This window comes from Ranitomeya variabilis, chromosome 2 (assembly GCF_051348905.1).
Source record: "Ranitomeya variabilis isolate aRanVar5 chromosome 2, aRanVar5.hap1, whole genome shotgun sequence".
NCBI lineage: Eukaryota > Metazoa > Chordata > Amphibia > Anura > Dendrobatidae > Ranitomeya > Ranitomeya variabilis.
Genome location: NC_135233.1, coordinates 173,670,649 through 173,684,345, shown reverse-complemented (window position 1 = coordinate 173,684,345; position 13,697 = coordinate 173,670,649). Strand labels below are relative to the sequence as shown.

At 48.5% G+C, this 13,697-nt stretch overlaps 1 protein-coding gene across 2 annotated transcripts in view; it reads right to left on the bottom strand.

Annotated features, from left to right (window-relative positions):
* Positions 1-13,697, bottom strand: part of LOC143804781 (pecanex-like protein 2) — a 1,087,275-nt gene that overhangs the window by 16,151 nt on the left and 1,057,427 nt on the right. For both annotated transcript variants that reach the window (XM_077283212.1, XM_077283213.1), the window contains one exon: positions 851-1,287. In XM_077283212.1, the coding sequence (XP_077139327.1) occupies positions 851-1,287 (437 nt within the window). The remainder of the gene's footprint in view (positions 1-850; positions 1,288-13,697) is intronic.

Below are 13,697 nucleotides of genomic sequence, written 5' to 3'. Positions count from 1 at the left end.
GTATGTGCACATGTTGAGGATTCCATTGTGGATTTTTCCGTGCGGATTCTGAAAAATCTGCAGGTAAAATGCCCAGGGTTTTACCTGCGGGTTTTCTGCAGATTTATCGCGAATTTACTGTGGAATTCACCTGCGTTTTTTACACCTGCGGATTCCTATTGAGGAGCTGGTGTAAAACGCTGTGGAATCTGCACAAAGAATTGACATGCTGCAGAAAATAACCTGCAGCGTTTCTGTGCGGAATATTCTACAGCATGTGCACTGCGGATTTGGTTTTCCATACGTTTACATGGTACTGTACACCACATGGAAAACTGCTGCGGATCCGCAGGGATAAATCCGCAATGTGTGCGCATACCCTTAAGCCTCTTTTAAGTGCAATTTCATCACTAAGCAGACTGCTCTCTTTTAAATAATAGGTGTCTAACATTATGGCTTGTGAGAATGCTGCCGAAATCTGAAATTTTAGTCCGCCTTGGTAACTATAGGGACTTTCTACTTAACTATATTTTTCCCATTTAGAGAAACTTTCTTTAATTTCAGACCCGAAATAGATCCAAGGCACAATATATATATATTTTTTCAAATTTCTATCAATTTACATATTTGAGTAAGATTTTATCCAGTGGGAAAACAGAACATTGAATAATTCCAAAGACAAACATGATGTTAGGCTTATGACAAAATAACAAGATAGACCTATCTGCTTCTCTGGTGGTGTCTGTTTGCCTAAAGGTGTACGGTGCTTATTATGTAAAACTGATGAAACATATGAACAGGGTAATTAAATCTAACAATTTTTAAAAGTTAAGAAATGATCAATTTTGATTCTATGATGCCTTTAACTCACCTCTGTCGATTGATCTGCCACTTTAGAACGTGAGCATACCACTAAATTGACACTACCTGAGGACAGTGTGTCTGCTGTGTTATCTCCATCAGCAGCTGAAAGGCCAGACAAAACTAATGCACTTGAAAATCCTTTCTTTCCAAACAGAAGGCTCAATGTAGAATTGGTAGATAATGTTTGGCTGGACTGATGAAATCCTCTTGTGTGCTCATGAATATTGATTGCTGCTGACGTAGGAGAAATACCAGTGGGAGGATAATGGGAGCGAGCAGAATTTAAGCAATGATGGCTTGAAGATAATCTCTTGACGTCTTTATATTTGTCTGTAGAAGTATTATGACATTTTTCCATATTTGATCCAGTGAGGCTTGACACACCATGTATTTGATTTAATGAGGAATGTGTATAAGCTGATTGACTCCTATATTTTCTTTTTGCTGAAAAATACAGAAGAGAAAGAATTACATGTTTTAGAATTCTAGTAACATATGGTTAAAGAAGCCAATTATACCTAGATACATAGTGCTACATACACTTCTTGATCTAATGAAGACAACTTTAGCTGAGGTCACTACTAGTGTTGAGCATTCCGATACCGCAAGTATCGGGTATCGGCCGATATTTGCGGTATCGGAATTCCGATACCGAGTTCCGATATTTACCGCATATCGGATACCGGAATCGGAAGTTTCCAGAATTCAAAGTGCACGAATTCAGCCAATGAGGACGGATTAGAAATGTGGGCACATCCTGTTCTGCATGGTGGGCATGTAACTACTGGCAAGGCTGTGATTGGCTGCTGAAATGATGTCATGATGCACTATAAAAATGGCTGCCGCCATTTCGGGCTCACTCTGCTGTGAATTCAGTTAGTGACAGGACGCTGTGTTCTGACTGAGGGCCAGTTGAGATAGCGATTTGCTTCATTGTGCTTTACCCAGGCTAATTTAGCAACCGCTGTGTGAGAACCTTGCTTTTGCCTTGCAGCGCTGTTTTCACAGGTCTCTGTGTGAGTGCAGCTCACTCTGTAGTCTGTGTGCAGCCACAGCCGGTTGTATTCAGCTCAGGGTGCTTCACTGCCTCATACTGTTCTATCCATTGTCCTTTTTTGCTATTAGTGCAGCCTGCTGCACTGTTTTTTCAAATATTTCCTATTAGTGGCTTTCCACCCGTATCCAGCTAAATTGTGGAAAAACACTACATAGGATAACCTAGAGGAGGTTTTTTGGGCCTTGCAGCGCCGTTTACGGCTGTCTGCACGGTCTCCGTGTGAGTGCAGCTCGCTCTGTAGTCTGTGTGCAGCCACAGCCGGTTGTATTCAGCTCAGGGTGCGTCACTGCCTCATACCGTAAAATACATTGCCCTTTTTTGCTAATAGTGCAGCCTGCTGCACATTTTTTCAAATATTTCCTATTAGTGGCTTTCCACCCGTATCCAGCTAAATTGTGGAAAAACACTACATAGGATAACCTAGAGGAGGTTTTTTGGGCCTTGCAGCGCCGTTTACGGCTGTCTGCACGGTCTCCGTGTGAGTGCAGCTCGCTCTGTAGTCTGTGTGCAGCCACAGCCGGTTGTATTCAGCTCAGGGTGCGTCACTGCCTCATACCGTAAAATACATTGTCCTTTTTGGCTAATAGTGCAGCCTGCTGCACATTTTTTCAAATATTTCCTATTAGTGGCTTTCCACCCGTATCCAGCTAAATTGTGGAAAAACACTACATAGGATAACCTAGATGAGGTTTTTTGGGCCTTGCAGCGCCGTTTACAGCTGTCTGCACGGTCTCCGTGTGAGTGCAGCTCACTCTGTAGTCAGTTCTGCCCCCCCAAAAAAATAAAAAAATAAAGTTCACCAAACACACCACTTTACAGTTGTGTAGGCCACATTAGCTCATATTAAATTCTAGTCCACACTTTAGAAAATTAGTGTTTCTTATACCTGTTAGGAGCTGTTCAGGAATAAGCACACTAAGCCCTTAGTACTTTTCTGCTTATCTTTATCAGTCAACCAAGATGAAGAGGGCAGGGAGTAAGGCACTTGGGCGTGGGCGCAGAGCAGGGAGAGGACGTGGGGATTCTGTGCCTGCTGCGGGCACAGGTGACTCATCATCACCCAGTTTCAGCAGGGAACAGTCCTTCATGCACAGCTTTGTAGGAGAGCGCCGTACACCGCTGCTGCGTGAAGACCAAATTGAAGCCGTTGTCGGATGGATGGCAGCTAACGCATCGACTTCAATTAGCGCCACATCCTCTCAGGCACAGAGCACTGGAGAGCACCCATCTGTCTCTTCACCACCTGTCAAATTGCCCAGGCAGCCAGAGAGCCCAGGACAGGAGCCATCTCTACTTCTGTTCTCTGAATCTCTTGGCTTGGAAACAGGGGGCCAGCCAAGCAGCATTGGAGAAATGGAAGAAGAGGCAGTGTGCAGTGATACCCAACAGCTTTGTCTCTCTGACTCTGAAGAGGCGGGTGGGCCAGTGCCTCCGGCCACCACACCGCAGTACGCATCTGATGATGACACTCAGGTGCCACTTTCTGGTGCGTGCTGTGCTGCCGAGACTACCCAGGAGGAGCAGTTGTGGCAGAGGGTAGTGTAGATGATGAGGTCCTTGACCCATCGTGGCGTGAGGAACAGGAAGGTGGTGGGAGCAGCTCTGAGGAAGAGATTCCCCGAACGGGCCAAAGAGGGAGAGGGAGGGGGAAGACTGCAGAGCCTGTAGCCTCCACTTCGGCACCCGTTAGGAGCATGCCTCTTCCAAAAGCCAAAAAGGGCGCTCCCAAGACTTGCAGTGCCTGGTCCTTTTTTGACACAGTTGCAGATTACATTTGCTTTGTCAAATGCAAGGTGTGTCATCAGAAAGTCAAAAGAGGGAGAAATGTCAGCAACCTCAATACCTCAAATATGTGGAAACATGTGCGGACTAGGCACGCGGTAGAGTTACAAAAACACACTGAAGACCTAGGCCAACCAACGGCGGCAGCTACCACCTCTTCAGCTCGTGTTGCCTCTTCCTCCAGCTCACACACAGCTGGTTCGGCTTCCTCCCAGGATCGCCATGGAAGAACCTCTAGCACTGTTGTCCAGAGACCCACTGTAATTCCACCCACAGCACCACGTTCCCAGTCATCCTCACACTCCAAGCCCAGTCTACAGCCATCGGTAGTACAGGCATGGGAGAAAAGGCGCCCATTCTCGGCAAACCACCCCCGAGCACAGGCTCTGAATGCTGGCATTGCAAAACTACTGTCCTTTGAAATGCTCTCATTCAGGCTGGTGGAGACTGACAGCTTCCGTGACTTGATGGCATTGGCAGTCCCACAGTACAATGTGCCCAGCCGCTTTTATTTCAGCAGGCAAGCCATCCCTGCCCTGCACAAGCATGTGGAGGGACACATAAAACACGTGCTACTGAACGCTGTCAGTAGCAAGGTCCACCTCACCACCGATGCGTGGACCAGTCACCATGGACAGGGGCGATACCTTTCCCTCACTGCCCATTGGGTTAATGTTGTTGAGCCAGGTACAGATCGTGCGAGTGGCGCAGGACGTGTCCTGCCCACTCCAAGGATTGCAGGAATCCAGTCTGTACGCATTGACTCCTCCTCATACACAAGTTCCTCAGAATCATCGCTGCAGGAGCCGTCACAGTCCACCTCCACATGGACCCGTGAACGCTTACCTGTTACGACCGACATGAGCACAGCCGTGGCCAAACGTCAACAGGCCATCTTGAAATTAATTTCTTTGGGAAATCGAAGCCACACAGCGCAGGAGCTCTGGAATGCCATCAAGCAGGAGAGCTGTCATGATTCCCCAATGGCATGGGAACATCAGAAACACAAAAATAACAGACTAGCTCTCGGGTGATGGAAACTCAAGCTGACCGTGACCTAAATCTACCACACAACTAACAGTAGCCAGGAAGCATTCCTACGGCTGCCTAGATGCCATGCGCCAGCCGGAGAACTATCTACGCCTAGAAGAGGAAGGAACAGGCCTGGCTTACCTCTAGAGAAATTCCCAAAGATGATAGTAGCCCCCACGTATATTGATGGTGAGTTCAGAGGAAAAGACATACACAGTATGAAGGTAGATTTAGCAAAGCGAGGTCCACTTACTAGATAGAGGAAGGATACAAAAGAGGACTTCACGGTCAGCTGAAAAACCCTTTCAAAAACCCATCCTGAAATTACTTTAAGACTCCTGTGTCAACTCATGACACAGGAGTGGCAATTTCAGTCCACAAGAGCTTCCAGTAACAGGAAATGACAAAACTGTAAACTGGACAAGAAAAACAAAACAATAAGGACAAAAGTCCACTTAGCTGATCAGCAGACTAGTAGCAGGAACATGCAACTGAAAGACTCAGGTTACAATGATGACCGGCAAGGAAGTGACTGGAGAGCAAGGCTAAATAGGGAACTCCCAAAACTGATGGAAGCAGGTGAGCTGAGGCAGAAAAGCACACACAAGGCTCCAGTACCACCAGCCACCACCAGGGGAGCCAAAAAGCGGATCACAACAGTACCCCCCCCCTTAAGGAGGGGGCACCGAACCCTCACAAGAACCGCCAGGGCGACCTGGATGAGCCCTATGAAAGGCACGAACCAAATCCGAGGCATGAACATCAGAGGCAGTTACCCAAGAATTATCTTCCTGACCATAGCCCTTCCACTTAACCAGGTACTGGAGTTTCCACCTGGAAATACGGGAGTCCAAGATCTTCTCTATAACGTACTCCAATTCACCCTCAACCAGCACAGGAGCAGGAGGCCTAGCAGAAGGAACCACCGGCACCTTGTATCTCCGCAACAACGACCGATGGAACACATTATGGATAGCGAAAGATGCCGGAAGGTCCAAACGAAAGGAAACAGGGTTAATAATCTCCAAAATCCTATAGGGACCGATGAACCGAGGCTTAAATTTAGGAGAAGAAACCCTCATTGGGACAAAACGGGAAGACAACCACACCAAGTCCCCAACACGAAGGCGAGGACCAACCCGACGCTGGCGGTTAGCAAACCGCTGAGTCCTCTCCTGGGACAAATTCAAATTGTCCACCACTTGTTCCCAAATCCGATACAACCGATCCACCACAGCATCTACTCCAGGACAATCCGAAGACTCCACCTGACCAGAAGAAAAACGGGGATGAAACCCCGAATTGCAAAAGAAAGGGGAAACCAAAGTGGCAGAACTGGCCCGATTATTAAGAGCAAACTCCGCCAACGGCAAAAAAGCAACCCAATCATCCTGATCCGCAGACACAAAACACCTCAAATACGTCTCCAAAGTTTGATTAGTTCGCTCCGTCTGGCCATTAGTCTGAGGATGGAAAGCAGACGAAAAAGACAAATCAATGCCCAACCTGGCACAGAATGCCCGCCAAAATCTAGTAACAAACTGGGTACCCCTATCAGAGACGATATTTTCAGGAATACCATGCAAGCGAACCACATTTTGAAAAAACAAAGGAACCAACTCAGACGAGGAAGGCAACTTCGGCAATGGCACCAAATGAACCATCTTAGAAAAACGGTCACACACCACCCAGATAACAGACATCCTCTGAGAGACAGGAAGATCAGAAATAAAGACCATCGAGATGTGCGTCCAAGGCCTCTTCGGAACAGGCAAGGGCAACAACAACCCGCTAGCCCTAGAACAACAAGGCTTGGCCCGAGCACACACATCACAAGACTGCACAAAAACACGCACATCACGAGACAGAGATGGCCACCAGAAGGATCTAGCCACCAAATCCCTGGTACCAAAAATTCCAGGATGACCCGCCAGCGTAGAAGAATGAACCTCCGAGATGACTCTACTGGTCCAATCATCAGGAACAAACAGTCTACCAGGTGGACAGCGATCAGGTCTATCCGCCTGAAACTCTTGCAAAGCACGTCGCAGATCTGGGGAAATAGCGGATAATATCACCCCATCCTTAAGGATACCTGTAGGTTCCGAATCACCAGGGGAATCAGGCTCAAAACTCCTAGAAAGGGCATCCGCCTTCACATTTTTAGAACCTGGTAGATATGAGACAACAAAATTAAACCGAGAGAAAAACAACGACCAGCGCGCCTGTCTAGGATTCAGGCGCCTGGCAGACTCAAGATAAATCAGATTCTTGTGATCAGTCAAAACCACCACCTGATGTCTAGCACCCTCAAGCCAATGACGCCACTCCTCAAATGCCCACTTCATGGCCAAAAGCTCCCGATTACCGACATCATAATTTCTTTCGGCGGCAGAAAATTTTCGAGAAAAGAACGCACAAGGTCTCATCACTGAGCAATCTGAACTTTTCTGCGACAAAACCGCCCCCGCTCCGATCTCGGAAGCATCGACCTCAACCTGAAAGGGGAGAGAGACATCGGGCTGGCGCAACACAGGGGCAGACGAAAAGCGGCGCTTAAGTTCCCGAAAGGCCTCCACAGCAGCAGAGGACCAATTGGCAACATCAGCACCCTTCTTAGTCAAATCCGTAAGAGGCTTAGCAACACCAGAAAAACCTGTTATAAATCGACGATAAAAATTAGCAAAGCCCAAGAACTTCTGAAGACCCTTTAGAGAAGTAGGCTGCGTCCAGTCACAAATAGCCCGAACCTTGACAGGGTCCATCTCAACAGAAGAAGGGGAAAAAATGTACCCCAAAAAGGAAATCTTTTGAACCCCAAAAACACACTTAGAACCCTTTACACACAGAGAATTCTCCCGCAAGACCTGAAAAACCCTCCTGACCTGCTGAACATGAGACTCCCAGTCCTCAGAAAAAATCAAAATATCGTCCAAATACACAATCATAAATTTATCCAGATATTCACGGAAAATATCATGCATAAAGGACTGAAAAACTGAAGGCGCATTAGAAAGGCCGAAAGGCATCACTAAATACTCAAAGTGGCCCTCAGGCGTATTAAATGCGGTTTTCCACTCATCCCCTTGCTTAATTCGCACCAAATTATACGCCCCACGGAGATCAATCTTGGAGAACCACTTAGCCCCCCTTATGCGAGCAAACAAATCAGTAAGCAGCGGCAACGGATACTGATATTTGACAGTAATTTTATTCAGGAGTCGATAATCAATACAAGGCCTCAGCGAGCCATCCTTTTTAGAGACAAAGAAAAACCCAGCTCCTAAAGGTGATGAAGAAGGATGAATATGTCCCTTTTCCAGGGACTCCTTAACATATTCTCGCATGGCAGCATGCTCAGGTACAGATAGGTTAAACAAACGACCCTTTGGAAATTTACTGCCTGGAATCAGATCTATGGCGCAATCACACTCTCTGTGGGGAGGGAGAGAACCAATCTTAGGCTCTTCAAAAATATCCCCAAAATCCGACAAAAATGCAGGAATCTCAGAGGGAATAGATGACGAGATAGGAACCAAAGGTATGTCCCCATGAGCCCCCCGACATCCCCAGCTTAACACAGTTATAGTTTTCCAGTCCAGTACTGGGTTATGAGATTGTAACCATGGTAATCCAAGCACTAAAACATCATGTAAATTATACAACACGAGGAAGCGAATCATCTCCTGATGGTCTATTACAAGCCAGAGGTGTAGAATCAATACCCTTCAGAGGTATCGGGACTTCCAGAGGCTCCAAATCAAACCCACAGCGCCTGGCGAAGGACCAATCCATGAGACTCAGAGCAGCGCCAGAGTCCACATAGGCATCCACGGTAATAACTGATAATGAACAAATCAGAGTTACAGACAGAAGAAATTTAGACTGTAAAGTGCCGATAGAAACAGACTTGTCAACCTTCCTAGTACGTTTAGAGCATGCTGATATAACGTGCGCGGAATCACCACAGTAGAAGCACAAGCCATTTTTGCGCCTATAATTCTGCCGCTCGCTTCTTGACAGAATTCTGTCACATTGCATTTTCTCTGGCGTCCCTTCAGAAGATACCCCCAAATGGTGCACGGGTTTGCGCTCCCGCAAACGCCGATCAATCTGAATCGCCATTGTCATGGACTCATTCAGACCTGTGGGCGTAGGAAACCCCACCATGACATCCTTAACGGCATCAGAAAGGCCCTCTCTGAAATTTGCCGCTAGGGCACACTCATTCCACTGAGTAAGCACAGAACATTTACGAAATTTTTGGCAGTATATCTCAGCTTCATCTTGCCCTTGAGACAGGGCTATTAAAGCTTTTTCAGCTTGAATCTCCAAATTAGGTTCCTCATACAGCAACCCTAAAGCCAGAAAAAACGCATCCACATTGAGCAACGCAGGATCCCCTGGTGTCAATGAAAATGCCCAATTTTGAGGGTCACCTCGCAGCAAGGAAATCACAATCTTAACCTGCTGAACAGGATCTCCAGAGGAGTGAGGTCTGAGAGAAAGGAATAATTTACAATTACATTTGAAATTTAGAAACCGAGATCTATCTCCGGAAAATACCTCTGGTGTAGGAATCTTAGGTTCAGAAATAGGAGTACGTATAACATAATCTTGTAAATTCTGAACCTTCGTAGCAAGATTATTTAAACCTGCAGCCAAACTCTGGACATCCATGTTAAACAGCTAAGGTCAGAGCCATTCAAGGGTTAAGAGGAGGTAAGAAGCAGCTAGACAGCAATTAAGGGCTAGGCAGCAAAACTCAGAGGGAAGGAAAAAAAAAAAAAATTTCCTTCAACACTTCTTTTTCTCCAGCTTCAGCCCAAACAATTAACACTTTGTTGGCCGGTCATACTGTCATGATTCCCCAATGGCATGGGAACATCAGAAACACAAAAATAACAGACTAGCTCTCGGGTGATGGAAACTCAAGCTGACAGTGACCTAAATCTACCACACAACTAACAGTAGCCAGGAAGCATTCCTACGGCTGCCTAGATGCCATGCGCCAGCTGGAGAACTATCTACGCCTAGAAGAGGAAGGAACAGGTCTGGCTTACCTCTAGAGAAATTCCCAAAGATGATAGTAGCCCCCACGTATATTGACGGTGAGTTCAGAGGAAAAGACATACACAGTATGAAGGTAGATTTAGCAAAGCGAGGTCCACTTACTAGATAGAGGAAGGATACAAAAGAGGACTTCATGGTCAGCTGAAAAACCCTTTCAAAAACCCATCCTGAAATTACTTTAAGACTCCTGTGTCAACTCATGACACAGGAGTGGCAATTTCAGTCCAAAAGAGCTTCCAGTAACAGGAAATGACAAAACTGTAAACTGGACAAGAAAAACAAAACAATAAGGACAAAAGTCCACTTAGCTGATCAGCAGACTAGTAGCAGGAACATGCAACTGAAAGACTCAGGTTACAATGATGACCGGCAAGGAAGTGACTGGAGAGCAAGGCTAAATAGGGAACTCCCAAAACTGATGGAAGCAGGTGAGCTGAGGCAGAAAAGCACACACAAGGCTCCAGTACCACCAGCCACCACCAGGGGAGCCAAAAAGCGGATCACAACAGAGAGCGATGTGTGGTTTGTGCCAGCGAATCTCCAGCCAGGCATGGTAGTGTGTGACAATGGCCGAAATCTGGTGGCAGCTCTAGGCCTCGGCAACCTCACTCACATCCCATGTCTGGCACATGTGCTCAACTTGGTCGTGCAGAGTTTTTTGAGGGACTATCTGGATCTTGATGCACTGCTGCACAAGGTCCGCCTAGACTAGAGTGTGCTCACTTGCGGCATTCCAGCACGGCAAGATCGCGCATTGCAGCTCCGCAGCGCCGATTCCGCCTTCCAGAACATCGCATCATATGTGACCTACCAACCCGGTGGAATTCCACGTTACATATGTTGGAGCGGTTGTGTGAGCAGCAGCAAGCAGTAATGGAGTACCAGCTGCATCAGGCGCCAAGAAGTCGCACTCCGCGCCATTCAGACTTCACAACCACAGAGTGGGCCACTATGAAGGACGTCTGCCAGGTTTTCCATCCCTTCAATTATTCCACGCGGATGGCGAGTGCAGATGATGCACTAGTCAGCATGACTGTCCCCCTTATCTGCCTGCTTCAACAAACACTGCAAGTGCTAAGGGATGATGTTGTGGAAGAGGTGGAGGATGAGGAGTCACCATTTCCATCAGCTTCTGGACAGTCAGCGCCATGTGGTTCCTCACAAAGGCACAGGCAGGGGACACTTTGTGAGGAGGATGAGGAGGAGTCAATGGAGGAGGAAGACATCTGTCCAGAGGAGGGAGTTACACAATTGTCCAGTAGTCAGTGTGTACAGCGAGGGTGGGGTGATGAAGAGCGGGCAGAGATCACGCCTCAAGCAGGGGACAGCATTTCTTGGCCAGTTGGCAGTCTGCAGCACATGGTTGATTACATGCTGCAGTGCCTGAGAAACGACCGCCGCATCACCCACATTCTCAACATGGCTGATTATTGGGTGTACACCCTCCTCGATCCTCGCTACCGGGACAACGTACAAAGCCTCATCACACCGTTGAACCGGGAGTGTAAAATGCGGGAGTACCAAGACACACTGGTGAATTCCATCATCTTCTCCAGTCCAACAGAGAGCAGTGCTGCTAGTGCTCTACAAAGCAGCTCAGTGCATCGAGGCAGTGGAGGAGGCTCTGCACAAAGAGGGAGCAGAAGCAGTGCCTCTGCCCAAGGCAAGACCAGTATGGCCCAACTGTGGCACAGTTTTGTGTGCCCGCTACAAATGTCTACACCATCACAGGCGGCTCCAGTCAGCAGGAGGCAACGGTTCCGTCAGATGGTGACAGACTACATGTCTTGCCCTCTTACTGTACTCCCAGACGGCTCTTCCCCTTTCAAGTTTTGGGTCTCTAAGCTGGATGCATGGCCAGAACTAAGCCAGTATGCATTGGAGGTGCTGGCTTGCCCTGCGGCTAGTGTATTATGGGAACGCGTCTTTAGTGCGGCAGGTGGTGTAACAGACCGTCGCATGTGACTATCCTCCGATATCGTTGACTGGCTTACTTTTCTGAAAATGAACCAGGCCTGGATCTCGCAGGAATTTGCCACTCCTCTTCCTGATTAAATAATTGGGTGACTGTCTACAGTATCCAGGTCTCCTGTTGTGTTCATCTTTCTACCACCTGAACTGTAATTCCTGGGCTCCAACACCGCCAGTTGAGGCTCAGAAGTGCCGTCTGCACAGTCAAAACATACGACCCAGTGTTATTGGGTTTCAGTAACGTCAGCTGATCCCCAGCTGTGTAGCCGGCAATGTGTCCTGCAACCGCCACGCTGACACAACAACTGAAATTTAAGGGAACCTGTCCCCCCCCCAGGCGTTTGTTACTGAAAGAGCCACCTTGTGCAGCAGTAATGCTGCACAAGGAAAAGGTAGCTCTTTTAGCTTAGCTCCTTGCACACGCAGAACTTAACACTTATAAAATGTGTCCACTGATACCGTAAAACCATCCCGGAGGTGGGACTTTACTTCGTAATGGGACGCAGCACAGCCGTCATTCCTACCCCCTTGGTGCCGTGCGCCGCCTCCTCAGCGTTGTTTGATTCTGTCATGGAGCCTGCGCTGTTATGTTATCCCTTGGCCATGCACACTTAGCGCTGCCCGTCTTCTGACATCATTCGGTATCAGGCTGGCTGCGCCTGTGCGGCCGCGCTGCCCGAGATCCCGCCTCGCAGTGTCTTCTGATTTAATCACACTGCGGGCATGGGATCCATGAGCATGTGCAGTGCATATCTTTACCTCAGGCTCTCACTCATCTCCCTCCGCCTTCTTCAGACTGTGCGCCATCAGCTGATCCATAATAGCATACCACGGCCGTGCCGCCGCACAGTCTGAAGAAGCCGGAGGGAGGGGAGTGAGAGGCGAGGATATGCACTGCGCATGCCCATGGATCCCAGGCCCGCAGTGGGATTACATTAGACGACACTGCGAGGCGGGATCACGGGCAGCGCGGCCGCACAGGCGCAGCCAGCCTGACACCAAATGATGTCAGAAGACGGGCAGCGCTAAGTGTGCCTGGCCAAGGGATAACATAACAGCGCAGGCTCCGTGACAGAATCAAACAACGCTGAGGAGGCGGTGCACGGCACCAAGGGGGTAGGAATGACGGCTGTGCTGCGTCCCATTACAAAGGAAAGTCCCACCTCCGGGAAGGTCTCACGGTATCAGGGGACACATTTTATAAGTGTTTATTTCTGTGTTTGCAAGGAGCATAATTAAAAGAGCCACCTTTTCCTTTTGCATCCTTAGTGCTGCACAAGATGGCTCTTTCAGCTACAAACGCCTTGGGGGGGGGGTTAACGGTTCCCTTTCGACTTGCTCAAATCAGGCTTTGGCCTACACTGTGTTCCTCTGCTCCTCCTGCTGTCCTTGGGCTTCAACACCGCCAGTTGCTGCCCGGAAGTGCTGTCTGCACAGTCAACAGTCGCTTCTCTGTTATTGGGGTTCAGCAACGCCAGCTGCTCCCCTGCTGTGTTGCGGCAATACCTCCAGCCTGCTCCTCCTGCTGTCCCTGGGCTTCAACACCGCCAGTTGCTGCCCGGAAGTGCTGTCTGCACAGTCAACAGTTGCTCCTCTGTTATTGGGGTTCAGCAACGCCAGCTGCTCCCCTGCTGTGTTGCAGCAATACCTCCAATCTGCTCCTCCTGCTGTCCCTGGGCTCTAACACCGCCAGTTGGTGCCTGGAAGTGCTGGCTGCACAGTCAACAGTCGCTCCTCTGTTATTGGGGTTCAGCAACGCCAGCTGCTCCCCTGCTGTGTTGCAGCAATACCTCCAATCTGCTTCTCCTGCTGTCCCTGGGCTCTAACACCGCCAGTTGGTGCCTGGAAGTGCTGTCTGCACAGTCAACAGTCGCTCCTCTGTTATTGGGGTTCAGCAACACCAGCTGCTCCCCTGCTGTGTTGCAGCAATACCTCCAAT